The 21,644-nt window shown below is 41.1% G+C and overlaps 1 protein-coding gene across 1 annotated transcript; it reads left to right on the top strand.

The window, feature by feature from the left end:
* The first annotated feature begins 9,072 nt into the window (after window positions 1–9,072).
* On the top strand, window positions 9,073–21,399 carry Pdcd7 (programmed cell death 7). Its single transcript, XM_027926176.2, has 5 exons — window positions 9,073–9,990; window positions 11,763–11,901; window positions 17,271–17,507; window positions 17,771–17,858; window positions 20,129–21,399. The coding sequence occupies exons 1-5, from the start codon at window positions 9,127–9,129 to the stop codon at window positions 20,250–20,252; spliced, it is 1,452 nt and encodes a 483-aa protein (XP_027781977.1). The 5' UTR covers window positions 9,073–9,126; the 3' UTR covers window positions 20,253–21,399.
* Window positions 21,400–21,644: the final 245 nt, after the last annotated feature.

Here is a 21,644-nt window from a genome sequence, read left to right as displayed (position 1 = left end):
TGGGCAGAGCCAAAAGAGTCCCCCAAAGAGCAGCTCCGTGGTCTGAAAGGGCGGAGAAACAGCCCAATGAGCATCACTGCAGAGGAGCCAATCAGCTGGCAGCTGGAAGTTTGCTGGGGCCATGGTGAGCCAATCAGCTGGAAGTTTGCTGGGGCCCCTTTGGCTGTGGCTCTCAACATCCCCCCTCTCTGTTTAAACAACAAGCATGTGGCTTAGAGACCATGCCTGCCTTAGGTTGTCCAATACTACATATGGTCCTTACCCGTCATCAGATGAGCTGACCTCAAGGTGTCAGCCTCCTGTTTTAGGTTGGTACCATTGCAATTGGATCTTACCCGTCATTGACTACCAGTCCAGCATACAGCCACACCTGTGGATAGGCCTTTGTACCAGTGGGGGGGTGAGGTTCTTGCCTCACCTCTGTTGGCCCCCAAATTTTAGCTGAATGACCATCACAAGCAGAAGGAAGGAGGATACACCAAGCCAATTGACGGCTCCTTTTGGAAAAATTGTACCATCGATGTCACCATCAGCAAAAATACCCCGGCACTACCACAAGTCGCTGCACCAACAGATAGTTCACAATGCATACAAGTGATACATAGTCGAGGCAAGTTCTGCAAGCAGTTCAGTGATAGCTGTCATCTTTGTCTTCACCAGCACTGGGATGAAGATAGGAATTCTGGCAATAATGGCTAAAGAAAAAATTATGTAACATTCCAGCAGGCACTAAAAGAAAACAATTTTCTGAACAATTTACATTATCCTGAACGGAATTATTAAATATAATGAAAAGGAAAGGTGAAAGTAAACAAACAGATCTGTTAACCTCCTTTTTTGTTCACATATTAAAACAATCCTCAACAGCTGTTTACCCAATTTAAATTAAACCATTTAAATCACGTGAATAAGAAAAAAAATATTTGGATCCATTTTTTCATGAGCGCTCGTCATATATGATATATGGACATATGCACATACAAACATACAACACAAAACACAAGTGTGCACACATAATACATACAACACATAACATAATAGTAAAGGCCTTATAACTTTTTACAGGTGAAATCTCCATTGCAATGTTTAAAAACTCCAAAGTCAAAAAATAGAACTGATCAGCAAAACATTAACCTAGGTCTGAATGAGCTCAAAAAACAAAATAGAACTTCATGATGTGGGAAAGGGCAATAATAAAATAGATACTGAAAAAAGCATCCTAGTTTCATTAGCCTCCAGGTGTGGGAGAACCACTGTCGCATATGTAAGGATAGCCAAACTGGAGTTCTGGATATCAGCTGTTATGGATTTGAGCCAAATCATCTTCTTTTGGTCTGTAGAAATCGCTTTAGTTAATCTCTCTGGAATCCAAATCGGCTGCTGTTCTCCCTGTGGAAACACACAAACAGACCCCTGACTCCAGACAATCACTGGGTCAGGACCTTAGTTAATCTCTCTGGAATCCAAATCGGCTGCTGTTCTCCCTGTGGAAACACACAGACCCCCGACTCCAGATAATCACTGGGTCAGGACCTTTCCATTGTCCTGTTAGAATATCACCAAAGTACCTTGGGCTTATGTACATTTTTTGGACACATGCCTTTCCGCAGCACTAAGCCCTGATGAATCCAAATTTAAAAAGTTTAAAGTAAAAAGGGTTATTTTAAGTTTATCTTTGGGGAATATATACCCCTTCCCAATTCCCTCTTTTTGCTTTAATAAGTACATTTTAATAGTTTGATGAGCTCTTTCAACTATGCCTTGTCCCTGTGGATTGTATGGGATTCCTGTTATATGAGTAATGCCAAATGATGAGCAAAATTGTTTAAAAGAGGTAGAAGTATAACCAGGGGCATTATCTGTTTTTAACTGTTTTGGAATGCCCACAGTGGCAAAATTTTGTAAGCAATGAGCTATAATATCTTTAGTTTTTTCCTCTGGCATGAAGGGAGCCCATCAAAAATCCTGAAGAAGTATCAATTGTAACATGCAAATATTTAAATTTTCCAAATTCTGGCAAGTGTGTGATGTCCATCTGCCAAATATGGTTAGGTATCAGTTCTCTAGGATTGACTCCAAGATTAACTTGTGGTAAAAAAGTCACACAATTTTGACATTGTTTTATTATTTGTCTAGCTTGTTCCTTAGTTATTTTAAAATGCTTTTGTAAAGTATTAGCATTGATATGGAACTTTTTATGAAAATTTGTAGCTTCTTCTAGTGTAGAGAAAATATGTATGTCATGTGTAGTTTTATCTGCTAAATCATTGCCTAAACTAAGGGCTCCAGGCAATCCTGTATGTGCCCTGATATGTCCTATAAAGAATAGATCTTTTCTGCCCCAGATTAGACTTTGTGTAGTGGAAAACAAAGAGAAAACAGTAGAGGAAGGGGAAATCCTACCAGCATTTCAAGGGATACTATAGCATTAACTATATACTGACTATCGGAAAATAAATACAGAATCTTTAAACATCACAAAAGTTTGTAATACTGCATTAAGCTCTACCTTTTGAGCTGATTGTTTGGATACTAAAAATGTAAAAGTTTGATCAGGTGTAACTACTGCCTCTGTACCATTATTTGACCCATCAGTGAATATATTTGGAGCATTCATGATAGGTGTTTTTCTTGTCATTTTTGGAAAAATTACAGGATGCGATGACCAAAAAGACAATAAAGGATTAGATGGTAAGTGGTTATCAAATGAAACATTAGATTTGCACATGATTATTGCCCAAGTATTTAACTCGTTAGCTAACTCATCAATTTGATCCATAGTATATGGAGTAATAATTTTATTGGGAGAAATTCCAAACACTCCCTTTGCTGCTTTTATTCCTTTGAGTATTAATTGTCCTACAGCCTCAGGATACCTAGTAAGAATAGTGTTAGGAGAATAAGATAAATGTATCCATAATAATGGACCTTCTTGCCAAAATTTTTTGTTGGTAGTACAATAAATAATAAAGGCAAACTTATATCAATTCTATCCAAATGCATATTTTCCATATATGTTTCAATGATTTTTAATGTCTTTCTTGCTTCAGGCATTAACATTCGGGGTGAATTTGGATCTGATGGACCTTTTAGGATATCAAATAAAGGTCCCAACTCTCCTGTTGGTATGCCTAGATAAGGCCTTATCCAATTTATGACTCCTAATAACTTTTGAAAGTCGTTAAGTGATTTGAGTTGATCTACTCGTATTTGAATTTTTGGTGGACAGACCATGGTTGAGGATAATAGAACTCCTAAATAATTAATTGGAAAATTTAATTGTACTTTATCTATTGCTATCTCTAGATTATAATTTTTTAATAACTTTGTAAGTGTGGCATAACATTCTAGCAATGTGTTTTTATCTTTGTGTGCTAATAATACATCATCCATATAGTGAAATATTTGTAGTTCAGGATTTGATTTCTAAGAGGCTGGATTATTTTGTTAACATAAATTTGACACATAGTTGGGATGTTAGCCATCCCTTGAGGGAGTACTTTCCATTCATATCTTTGATCAGGACCTTCATGATTCAGTGCAGGGATAGTAAATGCAAAACGTGGACTATCCTCAAGATGAATTGGAATTGAAAAAAAAAAACAATCTTTAATATCTATAACTAAAACATACCAGGTTTTTGGCAAAGCAGACAATTGAGGAATCCCCGATTGAGCAGGTCCCATAATAACTATCTCATTATTAATGGCTCTTAAATCTTGCAATAATCTCCATTTACCAGATTTCTTTTTAATGACAGAAATGGGAGTATTATGGGAAGATACAGAAGGTTGTATATGTCCTTCCGCTAATTGTTGTTTGACCAGGTCATGGGCTTGTATCTTTTCTTTAGTCAGGGGACACTGAGGAACCCATACTGGTCTTTCTGTTTTCCAAGTAATTTTTATTGTCTCAGTGACCCCCTCCTGAAAATCCAATCTATGTCTGTCTGTTCCTTGATCTATTTGTATTGGTGCTGCTATACCTTGTTCTTGTTCTCCTAATCTTTTTCCTTTCCTAAAACCTTGTCTAGCCATAATAGTGGACACATTTGAATTGATGTTATTTGTTAATGTTAGTCCTAATTGATCTAGGACATCTCGTCCCCATAAATTTACGGGAAGATGATCCAATACATATGGCTGTATAGTTCCTTCACATCCTTCAGGATCCTTCCAATCTAATACCATTCCACTTCTATGGGGATTAGTTGCCACTCCTAGGCCTCGAAGCGTTTGAGTGGCTTGTTGTAATGGCCAATGTTTTGGCCATTCTTGACGAGAGATGATGCTAAGGTCTGCACCTGTATCCAGTAGCCCATTAAATTCATGTCCTTGAATATTTAGTTTTAGCATGGGGCAAGAATCTCAATTTAAAGAAAGCATAGCTCAATCTACACCTGTAGAGCCTAATCCCCTGGAACCTCTTTCTACAGTATGACTGGAAAATTTATCATGTAGGCTGGGTATTATTAATAACTGTGCTATTCTATCTCCTGGTGAAATTACTGATATACCCTTTGGAGAACTGGCTATAATTTTTATTTCACCTTCATAATCGGGATCAATTACCCCAGGACTTATCATAGTCCTTTTAGAGTAGAAGAACTGAGTCCCAATAATAAGCCTACTGTTCCTTTGGGAAGAGGTCTTTTTACCCCTGTGGGAATGATTTGAACTCCCATCTCTGGAGTTAGTACTGTTCTGGCGGAGGTGCAGCTGTCCAATCCTGTGCTTCCTCTGCTTTGTCTAGTGAGGGATCTAATGGATAATGTGTCCTGGGCACTACCCTGATGGGGTTGCTGGGTTCCTCCAGTTCCCCCTATATTTGTGGTCGTGGGCCCCAGAGCATTGGGCCCCCCTGTCCATTTTTTGGCAATGGAGCCCGATGCCTTTCTCCACAATATTGTGGATAGACACCTGGTCCTTGTTCGTTTTTTGATAACGGAGTACCCTCTATGGTGGTTTGAGAATGGCATTCATTAGCCCAATGTCTCCCTCTACAGCATTGTGGGCAAATACCCGGTATTCTACTCCTTTGATACCTAGATTTGTTAAACCCTCCTATGGGGCAATTCCTTTTAAAATGTCCTATTTGTTCACAATTGTAGCATGTTTTTGGCCTGGCATCTAAAACCTGTTGTACTGCAGCTGCCAAGACTTGCCCTTGTTCATTAATGTCTCTACATAATTTAATATATGTGTTTAAATCTTCATGTTTCCATGGTCTAATGACCTCTCTGCACCAACAATTTGCTTGCTCATAAGCCAGTTGTTTTATTAATGGCATTGCTTGTTCTGGATTCCCCCAAACTCTGGTAGCTGTTTGAATAAGCCTATCTACAAATTCAGCGTAAGGTTCATTAGCTCCTTGTATTACCTTAGATAATTGACCTTGTAAACCTCCATGTCCTTGTAAAGTCTTCCATGTTCTAACTGCATCTTCAGCAATTTGTAAGTATATGGCAGGATCATATTCAATTTGTTGCTGCTGATCCTCATAAGGTCCCTTTCCTAACAACATATCTAGATTTCTCTGAGGATAACCAGCTGCTGCATTTCGCCTAGCCGTCTCCTTGCAAAATTCCTCATTGGCAACCTTCCATAACAGGTATTGTCCTCCATTTAGCACAGCTTTACACATACTAGTCCAATCTGCTGGCATCATGTTCAAGTTGGTAATGGATTCGACCATGCTTACAGTGAAGGGTGCTTGAGGACCATAGGTTGTTACAGCCTCTTTTAGCTGCTTCACTGTTTTGAAATCTAAAGCATGGTGAATTCGCTGCCCTCCTGCCTGCTCAAATACAGGGCATGCTAATATTTGAGGTCCTGTCTCAGGATCCCATCTATCAACTACGGGGGTTGGGGGCCTCCCAGCATATGGAGGTGGCGCTGTTGGTTGGACACTTACGTCCTCTGGTGATAGAAAGATGTTAGTAGCAGTCTCCTGTTGTAACTTTTCCCCTGATGGCTTTTTCTGCTCTAGACTTTCTTTCTCTGTCTAACTAGCTCGAGAGACCTTCTCTTTTACTTGAATTTTTTCCTCTGTCTGACTAGCTCAATAGACCTTTTCTTTTACTTGAATCTTTTCCTCTGTCTGACTAACTTGAGAGACCTTCTCTTTTACTTGAATCAATATGTCTTCTTCTTCCTCTACCATTGTCTGAACTGAAGGCTTTGGACTAAGCAAACAAGATACGAACGTCCACAATGGCAATGTGCCAACTGGCAGAGTTCCTGGGCTTTTCTTTTCTATTCTTTTTAAATCTTCACCATGATGGTTCCATTGTGATATATTTAACAAGTCCTCCTTAAAAAGCCATGGGCTACATTTTTGTATTGTATCAATGTATGCCCTGACTGCTCTTGATTTTACTGGGATGCCTCCTTCCTCTAACAATTTACTTAACACTCTTTTGGTTTGTTTTTTACTAATCTCTGATCCCATATTTCTACTATAAGTATAATACAACCCAACAAGATAATGAACGCCAAACAAAACCGATACAGAATGAAACAAAAATGGAACAACAAAAAATCATTATATCAGCCTTTCTATCCTCCTGAAATGTCCATCCATCCTTTCTCTCTGTTCCTCGGACGCAAATAGTTTTTCCTCTGATGTGAGCGGTTTTTCTTCTGTCTCACCCATCTCCAGGGACAGGCAACTTAAAACAAAAGCAAACAAAACGAAAGAAGAATCTTGAAATGGCTACCCATCCTCTCACCCTGCCCTCAGGGGCGAGCAGTTTACCTTATCACTTACCCTCAGTCGTTCCCGTAGGGGCCACCAAATGCAGCAGTCTGGCTGGGCACAATTCAGGAGCCACTTATCAAGCAGAAACGAACTTTATTTTTAGAAAACAAACTCCGCAAAACACAAGCTCTTCAGGAATTCCCTCAGAGCCCAACTGCCACCACCAGCTTCACAGGAGCCTCTCAACCCCCCACTCCTCCTGCTCTTGAGGCAGATTGGCTGGGTTGCGTGGACAGAGCCAAAAGAGTCCCCCAGTGAGCAGCTCTGTGGTCTGAAAGGGCGGGGAAACAGCCCAATGAGCATCACCGCAGAGGAGCCAATCAGCTGGCAGCTGGAAGTTTGCTGGGGCCATGGTGAGCCAATCAGTTGGAAGTTTGCTGGGGGGCCTTCGGCTGTGGCTCTCAACAATTTACAGTGATCTGTATACTTTTTTTTTTTTTTATAACAATTTTTTAAAAATATTTTTTTATTTTTTTTAGTTTTCGGCGGACACAACATCTTTGTTTGTATGTGGTGCTGAGGATGGAACCCGGGCCGCACGCATGCCAGGCGAGCGCGCTACCGCTTGAGCCACATCCCCAGCCCTGTATACTTTTAAACACTTTATTCCCCCAGAGGATTGTGCACAATGAAAAAAGTAAATCCTAAATGGTTATACACTATATGATTCCACATATAAATACATAACATTCTTGTGAGGACAAAATTTATAGAAATACAGAATAGATTAGTGGTTTCCAGGGATTGAGGAGAAGGTGGGTTAAGGGGGAAAAGTGGTGTGACTATTAAAGGACAAATGAGGAATCCTAGCAGGGACAGAAACATTCCGTATCTTGACTGTAGCAATTGTTTATATACTGGTTGTAATATGTAATTGTAATATGTAATCTGCAATACTGCAAGATGTTATCATTAGGGGAAAGTGGGGAAAGTACACAGGATCTCCCTGTATTTCTTCTTACAATTGCATTTTAATTTGCAATTGTTTTAAAATAGTTTAATCAAATGGCATGGTTTTCCCTTCACCTACTGCTTAAAATCAACGGTTTCCTCTGGATTTTATATCTTCTGTCCACTTCCCCAAGATCACGAGGTTCCTCTTGAAGTAGGATAGAAGGAAAAAAGATAGGTAAAAAGGAGACAAAAGGGAAGGAAAAAAGCCGGAAAAAAGCCTATAGCTGTAACTCTAAAAGCCCCAAGCTTGGACCTTCTCTCCAGATATCACTCCCAGGCCTGTCATTCCCAGATTTCTGAGAAATCTACAAAACCTTTTTAAAAAGAGTTACTATAAATTCACCCATCTATGAAAATTGCCTCATTTGATTAAATATGTGCACTGTTAGCGTACATAATTTAGACACATTCCAAAGATTGATTAGATAGAAGAGATAATGTCAAGCTGAAAATCCTGGATACAGACCAGATAACCATAAACAGCTTGTGATTTATGATCAAAGAACTGAGTTCACCAGGCTGACAAGGGTCCCACATAACCTTACCACATCTACCCTTCATAAAGTTTCCTTTAAAAGAAAAGCCCCAGTCAGGCATGGTGGCCCTCGGGTTTCCCAGCGACTAGGGATTTGAGGCCAGCCTCAAGAATTTGGCGAGGCCGTGTCTCAAAAAATAAAAAGGACTGGGAGTGTAGGTGAGTGGTGGATCACTTCTGGGCTCAATCCCCAGTACCAAAACCAAAACAAACCCGCGTTCTGCTCTTGAAAATGCTTATCTTCACCTTTCACTTTCTAATAAACACCTTCATATGTTCTAAAACTTGATGCTTTCTTAAATTCTCTTCTGCAATGTGTCAAGAGCCTGGAAGGTCTAAGTAAACGTCTCCTCGAACCCCCTTACGGTGACACCCTCAGGTCTTTGCTCCACACACACGGGCATTCCTTCACTTCCCCTTGGGTCCCCCACCACCACTAGTTATACTCCTATCCACTAGCACATGCTGTTCCCATCTGGACCATGCTTCTGTCTCTGCCATATAACTCCTGTTTGTCCTTCAGATCGCAACAGAAGCCTCAAATCCTTAGGACGAACTTTAAAACTCTGACCAAGTCGAATATCATCATTACACTTCGACATTTGTTGCATGATTAATGGGTTTTCTTTTACTAGACAATTCCACGAATAGACTGCCTCATTGTCTCACTTGCACGGAGCTCATAGCTCCGCATCAAGAATATTTAGAAGAGTATTTTTTGATTTGAAAGAGAGAGAATGCAATCAACGCCCACCCTTGCACTGCGCTTCTTGGAGGGACATGTCGTAAGGAGTCGCGCATCGCAAGACGTCACTTCCGCCCGGAAGACTCACGGAGAACCGCTGGAATTCCTGTCACTTCTCAGTATCTCCGTGAATATGGCTTTACCGCCCTTCTTCAACCCGGGTCGCCCGGGCCCGCCGCCCCCGCAGCCCCCGCCTCCTACTCCTTTCGGCTGTCCGCCACCGCCGTTGCCCTCCCCGGCTTTTCCGCCGCCTCTTCCCCAGCGGCCCGGCCCTTTTCCGGGGGCCTCTGTCCCCTTCCTCCAGCCTCCGCTGGCTCTGCAGCCTCGGGCCCCCGCGGAAGCCTCCCGCGGCGGCGGCGGCAGCGCTTTCTACTCGGTGCCGCCACCGCCGCTGCCTCCGCCGCCGCCCCAGTGCCGGCCCTTCCCGGGGACCGATGCTGGCGAGCGCCCGAGGCCACCGCCTCCAGGCCCGGGGCCGCCCTGGAGCCCACGCTGGGCTGAGGCGCCGCCGCCGCCCGACGTGCTTGGGGACGCGGCCCTGCAGCGCCTGCGCGACCGGCAGTGGCTGGAGGCGGTGTTCGGGACCCCCCGGCGGGCGGGCTGCCCGGTGCCCCAGCGCGCGCCCGCCGCGCCCAGCCTAGGCGACGTACGCGCGCGGTTGCGTGGTGCTCTGCGCCTGGTGCGGCGGCTTCGTGGCCTGGGTCAGGCCCTGCGCGAGGCGGAGGCCGACGGCGCGGCTTGGTCCCTGTTGCATGCCCAGGCCGCGCCGCTGCGCACCGAACTAGCTGAGCGGTTACAGCCACTGTCCCAGGCCGCCTATATGGGCGAGGCGCGGCGGAGGCTAGAGAGGGTCCGGCGCCGCCGGCTGCGGCTTCGCGAAAGAGCCCGGGAACGCGAGGCCGAGCGGGAGGCGGAGGCCGCGCGGGCAGCGGAACGCGAGCAGGAGATTGACCGCTGGCGGGTCAAGTGCGTACAGGAGGTGGAGGAGAAGAAGCGGGTGAGAGCAGCGAAGGACATGGCTGTAGGGGTGGTGGTGGTTGGAACCTGAGCGGTGTGAAGTTTTTAAGCTGACATTTCTCAGGGCTTAGCCTGTTTCCGTATTTGTAAAATGTTAGCCACCCTTTCCACCTGGTACTCCTATACTAATTGCGTGTTAATGATGTATGGCACACAAAACAAAGCTCTAGTGCACTGTAAAGGACTGTAAACCAAAATTATAAGGTTTATAAGTGACTTTACTGCCCTAAGTGACTTTAAGAATGCAAAATATAGAGAACTTGGGACCCTGCCTCAAGGAACATACCCTAATTGGCTGGTGGAGCAATAGTGTTTTTCCCAGGATTTGCTTGCTGGTTTTAAAACATCTATCAACCAGGTGCAATGGCACATACTTTTAATCTCTGCGACTTGGAGGCTGAGACAGGATGATCACAAGCTTAAGGCCAGCCTCAGCAATTTAGTGAGACCTGGTCTCAAAAAGTAAAAAGGATGGGGATGTAGCTCAGTAGCAAAGCAGCTCTGTGTTCAATCCCCAGTATCAATAAATAAAACATGTCCCTAGGTTTAGCAATCATGTTTTTGAGCACTTAACTATACATGTACTAGGTGCTACTCTAAGGTATTAAATAAACTAGATCATGAGTTTTTATAACAACCCCAAGATATAGGAGGAATTTCACCAGTTTTACAGATTCGAAAATGAGGCAAAGAGAGATTAACTTGCCAACAATCACAACCAGTTTGTGGCAGTTTAACTTCAGATTTATGCCCCAATTGTCTGTTTCTAAGCCTGTCATCTCAAGCTCTTAAGTAGGACCAGGGTGAAAATGTAAATTGGTAAAATGTTCTACTAAGGCCTTCTCTTTTCCTTTGAATGCTGTTGGGGTTCCATTCCCGCCTCCCTCCACTTTCCCCAGTCAGTTCCTCCTCTTTATGGTCTGCTGCTACTCTGGAGTCTAATATAACTTTGCAGTGAAGTATATTAATGGCAAGCTGTATCATTGCACTTCAGAATATCATTGCTTTAAAGGAGAATGTCTGGACAGGCAGCACTTTAACCCAAGGGAATTTGAGTCAGTTAAGCTGGAATTTAACAAGAGCCCATTAGGTGCCAGAATCGGTGCACAATACCAAGGATAGAGATGAGTAGTCCATAGCCCTTGTGCTTGAGAATCTTAGAGTCTCAGAAGGATCATGTCATTGTAGCATGGTGTGTGTTAGGGTTTCATTTATAGGTGCTATAAGGAGACAAGAGAAGGAATATTCAGTCCAAATGATATAATGACTTGTAAGCTGAGCCTTGAAAAAAATGTCAAAGTAAGTGAAGGCATCAGATACTGTTCCAGGCTGAGGGAATAATCTAAGCAGAAGGGTGAAACAGCATTATCTTCCCTGGGAATCTGAATCTTTAGGCCAGTGTGTCTGCATTTTTAACAAGAGAGTGCCCCATTTAACAAAGTAAGTTGGGAGCAGATACTCCCTGGACCAAGCTTTGAGAAACAGAAAGAAACAAGGACCAAGTGTCAGTGTTGAAGATGCAGAGAAGAGAGGTTCTCCTTTAAGAAAGTTATACAGTCAGTGGAGGAAGATAAGGCCTTCATTGGACCATTGTAGAGGGGAGTAGTTGTGCCAGGCCTATGAAACTGAGTATAGATTCAGTAGAGTCTTTCTTAACCCTGTGACTGTTTGATCCTTTGAAATCAGCAGCTATAAGCCCTGTTGTAAGGTTGTTTCTAATACAGAGTCTTGTGGTCTCTGTTTCTCCTCCAGGAGCAGGAACTCAAGGCTGCTGCTGACGGAGTCTTATCTGAAGTGAGGAAAAAACAAGCAGACACCAAAAGAATGGTGGACATTCTTAGAGCTTTGGAGAAATTGAGGAAACTGAGGAAAGAAGCAGCAGCAAGGAAAGGTAACCAAGGCTTTGTATTTGTACTTTCATTTCTTCCCCTCTTTCTTCTCCTTCTTTATCTAGTGCCTCTCCACTCCAAATGTTTTAATGGAAAAAATATTTGATATTTTCACAGTGTTGGTAACTGGACTTGTCAGCAGTAGCTTAGAACTTTTGAAGCAAAAAGCCTCAGAAGATGTTTAGCCCCAGGTAGACAAAGTTGAAAAGAAATACAGTGTGGGAATCCACTGTACTTTCTTGCCTTCCACTCATCACTCCTGCCACGGGTATTTCAAGCCAGAGTTTTCTGAGTGGGTTCACTGTAGCTGGTCAGCTTTGCCATGTACCAAGGTAAAGGTTTCCCTCCTCTTGTTTGCTGCTTCAGAAAGTGTTGAAAACTTGTGTTTCAAACCTGAATTATTGCTATTTGAAGAGATCTTAGTGATTTAATAGGGCAGGGAGTGCTTTGACTATGGATGTCCCCAGCTTCTCTATGTGTTCCTTTTGAACTCAGAAGACTTAACTGGTCTCCTCTTGCCACTGAATGGAGTACTAGACACCATAGCCAGGCCTCCAAGCCTTTCCACAAAGGTTAGTTCCAGCCACATTGGTTTTCTGGAAATTACCCAGTCATGCTTTCCATTTGCCTATCAGTCTTTGCTCTTGCCGTTCAGTTTGTTTGTCGGCCCTCAGTTCCATCTTTTCCATTTTAAGATTTCGTTATCCTTCAAAATTGATTACAGATGCAACATCCTCCATCCTTCCCTGATTGGGCTGAGATGACTTGCTTCCTCTCACTTGCACCTGGTTTTGACCATATACTGCCTTTTTTAGTAGGTAATAAGCCTTTGACATTCATCAGGAATATTTGAGAGTACACAGATCAGAAGGTGCCACTGTACGAAATGATTTCCCCCCTGTGTGGTTCAAAATAGAAATGAAAACTGTGATTCTTTTAGACCCTTAGTAAAGTTTTGTTGGGATGTGACTATTATGCATTCAGCTAGGCTCATTCACTACTTAAGTGATTGGCTTCAGCATGTCAGCTGTCAGAGCAGCTAATTTCCACTCAGCCCTCAGAATCAGATGACCCCATGGCAGGAAGGGGGTTGAGGACTGAACCCAGGGCATTTTACCCCTGAATTATATCCCCAGTCCTTTTTACAGGGATTTAATTTTCAGACAGGGTCTCCCTAAGTTGCTGATGCTGGCCTCCAACTTGGAGTTCTCCCATCTCAGCTTCCTGAGTCACTGGGATTATAGGTATACACACTTGTGCCCAGTTGATGCCACTCTAATTGAAAAGGAATATAGAGGATGAAGAATTGGATGGGGTATATCAGTTTAGTTGGGGGCCAGTTGAGTTTGAAACATCCTGGATAAGAGTTCATCAGCAAGTAGCCATAAGTAAGAATGGTCTTAAGAGGACTAAGGGCTCAAAAGATGAAATCCTAGAGAATGTCAAAATCCATGTGAGCAAAGAGCAGACCACAAAACAGACCAAGGGAGGTCAGAGAGAGATGAGGAAAAGGAAGTCTCCTAGAGGCAGACATAAATCCTATACCTCCTAGAAAGTGACAGGTGCTGAGAGTGGTTATAAAATCATGAATACCTTACTTTAATTTCTCTGTGCCTTATTTTCCTCATCTGCTAAAGGGTAGTAATGGTAGTTCCTATCCATGAGTGAATATTGTGAGAATTAAATTAGTGTGTGTAAATTTCTTAAAGCAATTCTAGCACATAAAAATGCTATGTAAATGTTTCATATTATTGTTTTTTTATTTCTGAAGTAATATGAAGGCTAGAAAACATCATGGGAATTAATATGCAACAAGTCATTATGACCTATGCAGGGGCATTTCATAAAGTGGTGGTGGGAGTGAGAAACTGGACTAGAATAGGTTAGAAAGTAGATAGGAGATAAGAGAAACAGTAAATTCAGCTTATTAAAAGATTGCCTGTGGGACTGGGGTTGTGGCTCAGTGGTAGACCACTTGCCTTGCATGTGTGAGGCCATGGGTTCAATCCTCAGCACCACATACAAATAAATAAATAAAAATTAAAGATATTGTGTTCACCTACAGCTGAAAAAAATATATTAAAAAAAAAAAAAAAAGATTGCCTGTAAAGAAAAGGCAGAGAGCAAGATTAGTATCTGGCCATATGTCTAGTGCTAATGGTGATGGGTGTTATGTGACTTAGAGTCATGAGAAAACTTGAGCATGTTTAAGTGCTGAGGGAAGGAGCGAGGAAGAAGGGTCAAAGAGAAGCAGGAGACATAGTGATTCAGGTTTTCCCAGAAGGTAGGAAGATTTGGATACCAGGTGGAGATATTAACCTAAGTAAAAAGGACCCATCTCCCTCAGGCATGAAAATGAAGGATGAAAAGATGGGAACTAAGGTATATGAGTGCAGTTGGGGGCGGAGGGTTGATAGAGTTCCTGACTGCTAGTCTGTTTTTTTCTTGGAAATTGAATAGCCAGCTTGGTGAGAATCAGTAGAGAAGTAGGGCTTTGTTTGGGCTGGGGATGTGGCTCAAGCGGCGCTCGCCTGGCATGTGTGTGGCCCGGGTTCGATCCTCAGCACCACATACAAACAAAGATGTTGTGTCCGCCAAAAACTAAAAAATAAATATTAAAAAATCTCTCTCTCTCTCTCTTAAAAAAAAAAAAAAGAAAGAAAGAAAGAAGGAAGCATCTTAAAAAAAAAAAAGAGAGAGAAGTAGGGCTTTAAGAGAGTCATGGAAGTTTGAAATAATGCCGTGAGGCCATCAGGAGACCCACGGAAGGTGGTTAGATGGTTGCAGAGAGATACTGTGGGTCTGGCTGATAAACCTATATATATTGAGGTTACCCACCTAAATGACTTCTTCCAGGAGTACTCTGCAGCTGACAAGTGTGCACAAGACAGCTTGGGGCTGTTGGGGATTTTACTTTATAGAGTTACCATAAATGTTGGTGGTCGCTCAAAAAAGGAGTGGAAGGAGGATGAAATCTGGTAGATATATCAGGTTTGGAGGTTTTGGGAAAAACTAATAGTATTTGGGGAGAAGGAACTAAAAATCTTGAGAGGGTAGAAAGTTATAGACAGAAGAGAATAATCTACCTAGATTTCAGAGATGGAAAGTTTTTTCTGATCATGCCAAGATCCAAAGAGTGAATGAGGTCCCAGAGTGTGTGACTGAAGGGGAATAGAGGTGAACACATCTGTGTTTTACAGATGCAGACTAAGGGTATGTGTGGTGGAGGAGAAAGGAATCTACATGATGCTAGTACATGGGGTTGAGAGGAAGACGGGATGAGAAGTGCCCTTTCCAAAGGAGTGTGTCAAGTGCACCAGGAGTGGTCAGTGAGATGTTAAGAGAGCTGTGTGGGTGGTCCAGACCCAACAGAAAGTATTAGCCTGGCAACTTAGTAGAAAATGAAATTGAATTGTAGAGTTTCATAGTTGGGAATCAGTGAATGGAAATATGTTCAAGCAGAGAGGTATGAGAAAATGATCCAGAGAAATGTCAGCCTAGAAGGTAAAGATAAGAGAATGAGCTCCATAATCATTTAATAGAGTGATTGAGGGAGAAAAAATCATACCGCCAATTAAAACTTTACAAGAAATAGAATTACTAAGCTTGAGGAATCATTATTTTAGTCTTTTTGTCAGCTAGAATTGAAATTTTAGTGTTCAAAGCCAACAGTATTATGTTTCACAGGTGGCAGTATAAATTGTTAAAACACTGTTAAATTATCCATTCATCAAATAAATATTCATTCATTACCTTTTCAGTATAAGTAAATGTATAGCTCTTTTAGGAAGCTGTTTAGTACATTTTGGTAATTTTTGAAAGTTTATTCATAAATATTTCCACTTTGAGAATTTCTTAGAAATAACATATTAGGAATGAAAAAAAATAACACACCCAAGAATGTTCATGGTAGAATTGTGTAACAATAGGATATTGGAAACAGCTAAAGGTTCAGTAGTAGAGAGCTTTTTAAGTGTATTATGATAACATTTATTTGTTGAAATTGGATAGACACTAAAAAACTATAAATACTGGGGAAAAATGGGGAGATGCAAAAATTAAGTACATGTTATGTTGAACTAAATGAACTTGCTAATATATGGATGGAAAGATTAGAAGGAAATATAAGGAAATAAAAATGGTTGATGAAGGCAGTGGGGTTGGAATTTTTTTCTTCCTTGATTCTGGTTTTTCAAATGCTAGGTTAATAAATACAATTTCCTTTAAAAGTGTTCAAGGTGGGGCTGGGGTTGTGGCTCAGTGGTAGAGTGCTTGCCTAGCATGCACGAGACACTGGGTTCGATCCTCAGCACCACATAAATGTAACATAAAGATATTGTGTTCACCTAAAACTAAAAAATAAATATTAAAAGAAAAGTATTCAAGGTTTGACAGAATGAACTATAACCACATCAGTCCACAAGGAATCACTTAGCAGTTTCAGCAGCTTTTATATTGAAAGGCCAATAGAGTAGTGAATGCACAACTGTAATCTATTCACGTATTCATTAAAATTTTAAATGTTTTCTTATAAAACTTGATGAAAAATTTCACACATGCACAAAAATAGAATACATAAGTATTAAAATATTTTGTAATTATAGATGAACACAATACCTTTATTTTATTTGTTTATTTTTATATGGTGCCAGGGATCGAAACCAATGCCATACGCATGCTAGGCAAACACTCTACCACTTAGCCACAACCCTGGCCCCTGTGATATCATTATTACACCAAAAAAGTGACCAATAATTCTTTGATATTGCCTAATAAGTAGTCTGTAAGTAGATTTTCCCAGTTGTGGCTTTAGTTATGTTGATTGTACTGTTAGCTGATCTCCAAGATTAATCAGAGTTAACAAATACCCCAGTTTTCCTGGGACATAAGGCTAAAGAAGGCAAATAGTTGGTCATCTCACTATCAGCCACAGGCTTTGAGATCAGTCAATGTGATTGATTATGTGTATCTTCTACCTCAGGAGTATGCTCTTTCAGAATTCAGAATGGTAGAGAATTGTCTATGAGGTCTGAGAGCTGATGCTGAGGGAATTTCACAACCAATGAAAAAGTTACGACAGATGCCTCCCTTAAGTGAGCTTGCTGTCCAACTGGAAGATCAAAACCATTAGAGACAAAACCAAAGATTAAGTGGTGTGATCCAGAGGGAGGAGATACAGGAGGTTCTCTTGGTAGGGGTCAGCCTTATTGGAAATTCGAAAAGATTAAATTGAGCCTTGAAGACCGAGTAGAATGTCCAAATTCTAAGCAAATTCATACTAAAGGTAAGACATTGAATCTGCTCATTTGAACATGGATTCTGGGATAAGAAAAAATGTTATCTAAAATACTATTTGGTTCTTCTTGCCCAGGGGTCTGTCCTCCAGCCTCAGCAGATGAGACTTTTGAGCACCATCTTCAGCGACTGAGAAAACTCATTAAAAAACGCTCTGAACTATATGAAGCTGAAGAGAGAGCCCTTAGAGTTATGTTGGAAGGAGAACAAGAGGAAGAGAGGAAAAGAGAATTGGAAAAGAAACAAAGAAAAGAAAAAGAGAAATTTTTACTTCAGAAACGTGAAATCGAGTCCAAGTTATTTGGGGATCCAGGTAAGTTCTCTTTACCCAGTAGAGAAAAGGAAAATAATAATTTGGCACCTCTTTTTATCATGTGTGATTTTTCACTTAAGCTAGGAGGTGGTAGGCAACAAATGACGCCTTCTGATTTGAAACTTTAACTATATCATGCAAATCATAGATACAGACAAAACATGTTTGATTCTATTGTCATAATCATAGGCTCAGTCACCCTGCTTCTCAAGTACCCTCAATAGCAAGCATAATGATGTGGTCTCCTTCCTTTTCTCTTTCAGATGAGTTCCCACTTGCTCACCTCCTGCAGCCTTTCCGACAGTATTACCTCCAAGCCGAGCACTCCCTGCCAGCACTCATCCAGATAAGGTCAGAGGGGCAGGCTCTTTCTCTTGTCTTTCCCTGGGTAGCAAGAAGCACTTAATGAAGTGCTTATGTTATTGAGGCCTGTTACTGTACTTTTTTTTTAAGTTCCTTATAGGTTTATGATGTTGCCAAGTTTCATGGAGGCCACATACGTCTTGTTTAGTTCTCATTAGATCCATTTTAACAGGTAAAGAAACTGAAACTCAGTTGTGAGACTTGCCCTTTTGCATAGCTCTTCTGTGGATTTAAAACATTGGCTTCATTTTTTTTTTTTTTTAAAGAGAGAGAATTTTTTAATATTTATTTCTTAGGTTTCGGTGGACTCAACATCTTTATGTGGTGCTGAGGATCGAACCCAGCGCCCTGCGCATGCCAGGCAAGCGTGCTACCGCTTGAGCCACATCCCCAGCCCCTAGCTTCATTTTCTTTTTTTTTTTTTTTTTTTGAGAGAGAGAATTTTATTTTTTAGTTTTCGGCAGACACAACATCTTTGTATGTGGTGCTGAGGATCGAACCCGGGCCGCACGCATGCCAGGCGAGCGCGCTACCGCTTGAGCCACATCCCCAGCCCTAGCTTCATTTTCTTGATTCTCTTCTGATGCTAAACAGATCTAGGAAGAAAAACCCTCCTTTGAGTACTTGCCTGTAGAGACTGGCCTCAGTGGTAGAGTGCTCCCCTAGCATGGATGAGGCACTGGATTTGATCCTCAGCACCACATGAAAACAAAATAATTTGTCTACCTAAAACTAAAAAATACATAAATAAATATTAAAAAAAAAAAAAAAGAAAGACTCAGGCAGACTTCTGAGTTCCTACCGGTCATAGCCCAGAGATCTGGAAACAAGGGACTCATCTGAATCCATGATCTGGGTAAAGTGTTCAGCTTTGTGGGTCTCATTCTTCTCACCTGTGAAATGGAGATTGTGGACTAGAATGTGGCCTTCAAACTGAAACAGCATCATTCTTCCCAAATGCAGTTTTTTGAGAAATCAGTATATAAAACAAATGGAATGCATAGGTTTCCCAGGCAGGTTAAATCTTGCTGATTCTAGATTCTTCAAAACATTTTGGGGTCTAGGAGTCCTCAAATATGGTTTGAAAATCACCAAAAGAGGTGATCTCTACAGGTCCCTTCCAAAACTACAATTTATGATTCTCTGGAAAGAATGCTCTTTAGCACACCAAATTTATTTTCTGGGAAGAGTTTATATAATTTTTTTTTTTTTTTTTTTATAGAGAGAGAGATAATTTTTTTAATATTTATTTTTTGGTTTTCGGTGGACACAACATCTTTATTTTATTTTTATGTGGTGCTGAGGATCAAACAGCGCTCCCCACATGCCAGGCAAGCGCACTACCGCTTGAGCCACATCCCCAGCCCCAAGAGTTTATTTTTAACTCATGTACAAGTTTCAGCTTTTAAACATAAGTACAGTTTATTATTATTCACAATAGCTGTGTTCCATCAGGTCACTATGAACACTGAATTACAGAGTACCAAACCATTGTGTCTAAAGGAAACAAGAGATTAAGAGATTCCTTCGAGCCTCTGGTTTCATTTTCATCAACTGATTGTACCTTGTTTCGTGTGTCTTCTTTTTAAAGACACTTTGTTGAACACATATTGTCAATTCATTAACAAGGACTTTATGGCTAATAGCACTATAACTCATGCCCAAATGAAGCACAAGGCACAACAGTTCTCTGACATGTAGCACACTAGCCAACACTTCACCATTACACTCCATTTTAAACAGAGAGACTATCAGTAAAAAGCACAAAAATATGGGGAGGGGGAAACATGGTAGTAAGTAGACCACAAAAAGGACACTTATATACAGTGAAAGAACTATAAACAAGAAAGCAGAATGAGTGTTGCTTTGACCTTAGCTCACAACAAGTATTTTAGTGACTCAGATTTCTTTGCTACTCTGCATCTATGAGTATCCATGAAAGTACCATAAGTGATGATTTGGGGGTTACAAATAAATTTTAGTGAGTAGGCAAATTTGTATATACAAAATCTAATAATGAGGCTCAGCTGTATGTTAATTATTTGGTTACCCATAAGGTTGTAAGTTCTTCAGAATTTTTTCCCTAAATATATACATTTAAGAAATGTAACCTTTTGTGTATGTCCTGGAAACCATGTTCTATAGTAGATTAATACATTAGTTATTTGAAAGCTCAGTTCTGGAAATAGAATTATTGAACATCTTGCTTGGGAAAAAAAACCAGAAATAAACAATTGTTCTATAATGTTCTTATTAAGGCATGATTGGGATCAGTACCTGGTGCCATCCGATCATCCTAAAGGCAACTCCGTTCCCCAAGGATGGGTCCTTCCCCCGCTCCCCAGCAACGACATCTGGGCAACCGCCATTAAGCTGCATTAGGAAAGATGCTCCAGGAGTGTGGTCCAGCCAACGCTCTTTCCAGCTCTAAATATTAGTGATGTTGCCATCTTATGATGTAGACTAAACCATAACTGCTAAACTCCCTGTGTCAATGCCCTAGCCTAAAGTTATGCTTTCTTATATGCTCTGTCCTGGCCAGAGGTACCTCTTGAATCAGGAGATTAATATTGTTCTTCGGGGAGGGGCTGGGGATATACCTCAGTTGGTAGAGTGCCTGCCTCACATGCACAAAGCCCTGGTTCAATCCCCAGCACCATAAAAACAATATGGTTCTTCAGGAAAGGACCTAGGTGAATTGAGGTTATTACCACAGGTAGTGACCTTGGTTCACTAAATTTGCCTCTGTTTTGAGGGGCTTGGTCTAGAGTGACTTATTAATTTAGTCTAGCTTCCTTGTATGGTGATGGGTAAGTATACTCAATACACTTAAATACTCAGAACAAGTGTGTGCTGGGTAGATTTAGCAGCCCGTCACCAATAACTGAGCGTAAAGGCAAGCTTGATGCAAAAACCTTCTTACCTTCCTACCTAGAGAACACTAACTCCCTGGGGTAAAGGTCAAAAGCCTTCAGTTTTCTTAATCCTAGTTTTTGTGCAGCTTGGGAGATGGCAAGTTAGGAAGATGGCAGTGGCTACAGGCTGGGCTGCCAGAAAACATGATGGCCTAGTCTCAGTAGTCATGCAGAGAACTTAGGAAATCTGAAGAGTACCCATATTCAAATTGGATCATGTTTTAGTGGACATGGACAATGACTGTATTTTCCTCATGTTCTCCGTTCTAGTGAAACCACCTGGTTTTTGAAGTTCCTAGGAGTCTAGTTTTTTCAGAATCTCCCAGAATAGAAAGTTCTCTGTGGGAGTGGGACCTTAATCTCAGTCACATTGTAGGAGGCTGGTTTAGCTGTGGAATTTTCTTAGGAACTCAAGCTTCCCAAAACATCCATGTAGTCATAGTTGGGAGAAAAGGAAATAAGAATGACAAAATTTATTTTTTATATTCATTAATAAATGCTGTTGAGATGATCTGTCATATAACATGTCAACTTTTGTTTTGGTTTGTTTTGATTTTTGCCAATTTTGTTATTTAATTTCTGAAAAACTAAATAAACATCATTTTTATTTTTTAGTTTCAGCCTTTGCCCCCAATTTGTTGCCTCTTAAATCATTTAACACATTTCACTTTCACATTGCTGAAACATTTTCATTCCAAAATTGAAATTTATTAAACAGGCATTTGCTACAGGAAAATGAATCTCAAACACCAAACTTTGTCTGCAACATCCAACTCTGGATAAGCAAGGATGGACACCATCAACTTAGAAATGATTTATAGTTGGACACTCCTGGGTTCAAGATACTAATGCCTTTGTC

Source organism: Marmota flaviventris, chromosome 2 (assembly GCF_047511675.1).
Source record: "Marmota flaviventris isolate mMarFla1 chromosome 2, mMarFla1.hap1, whole genome shotgun sequence".
In the NCBI taxonomy this organism is placed as follows: Eukaryota; Metazoa; Chordata; class Mammalia; order Rodentia; family Sciuridae; genus Marmota; species Marmota flaviventris.
Note: the sequence above shows the minus strand (reverse complement) of the source record. Positions and strands in the feature narration are given on the sequence as shown.

Coding starts and splice junctions, on each gene's coding strand:
- Pdcd7 (XM_027926176.2), top strand. CDS start 9,127: ATGGCTTTACCGCCCTTCTTCAACCCGGGTCGCCCGGGCCCGCCGCCC. Junction 9,991..11,762: donor AGGTGGAGGAGAAGAAGCGG/GTGAGAGCAGCG, acceptor TTTCTCCTCCAG/GAGCAGGAACTCAAGGCTGC. Junction 11,902..17,270: donor AGAAGCAGCAGCAAGGAAAG/GTAACCAAGGCT, acceptor CTTCTTGCCCAG/GGGTCTGTCCTCCAGCCTCA.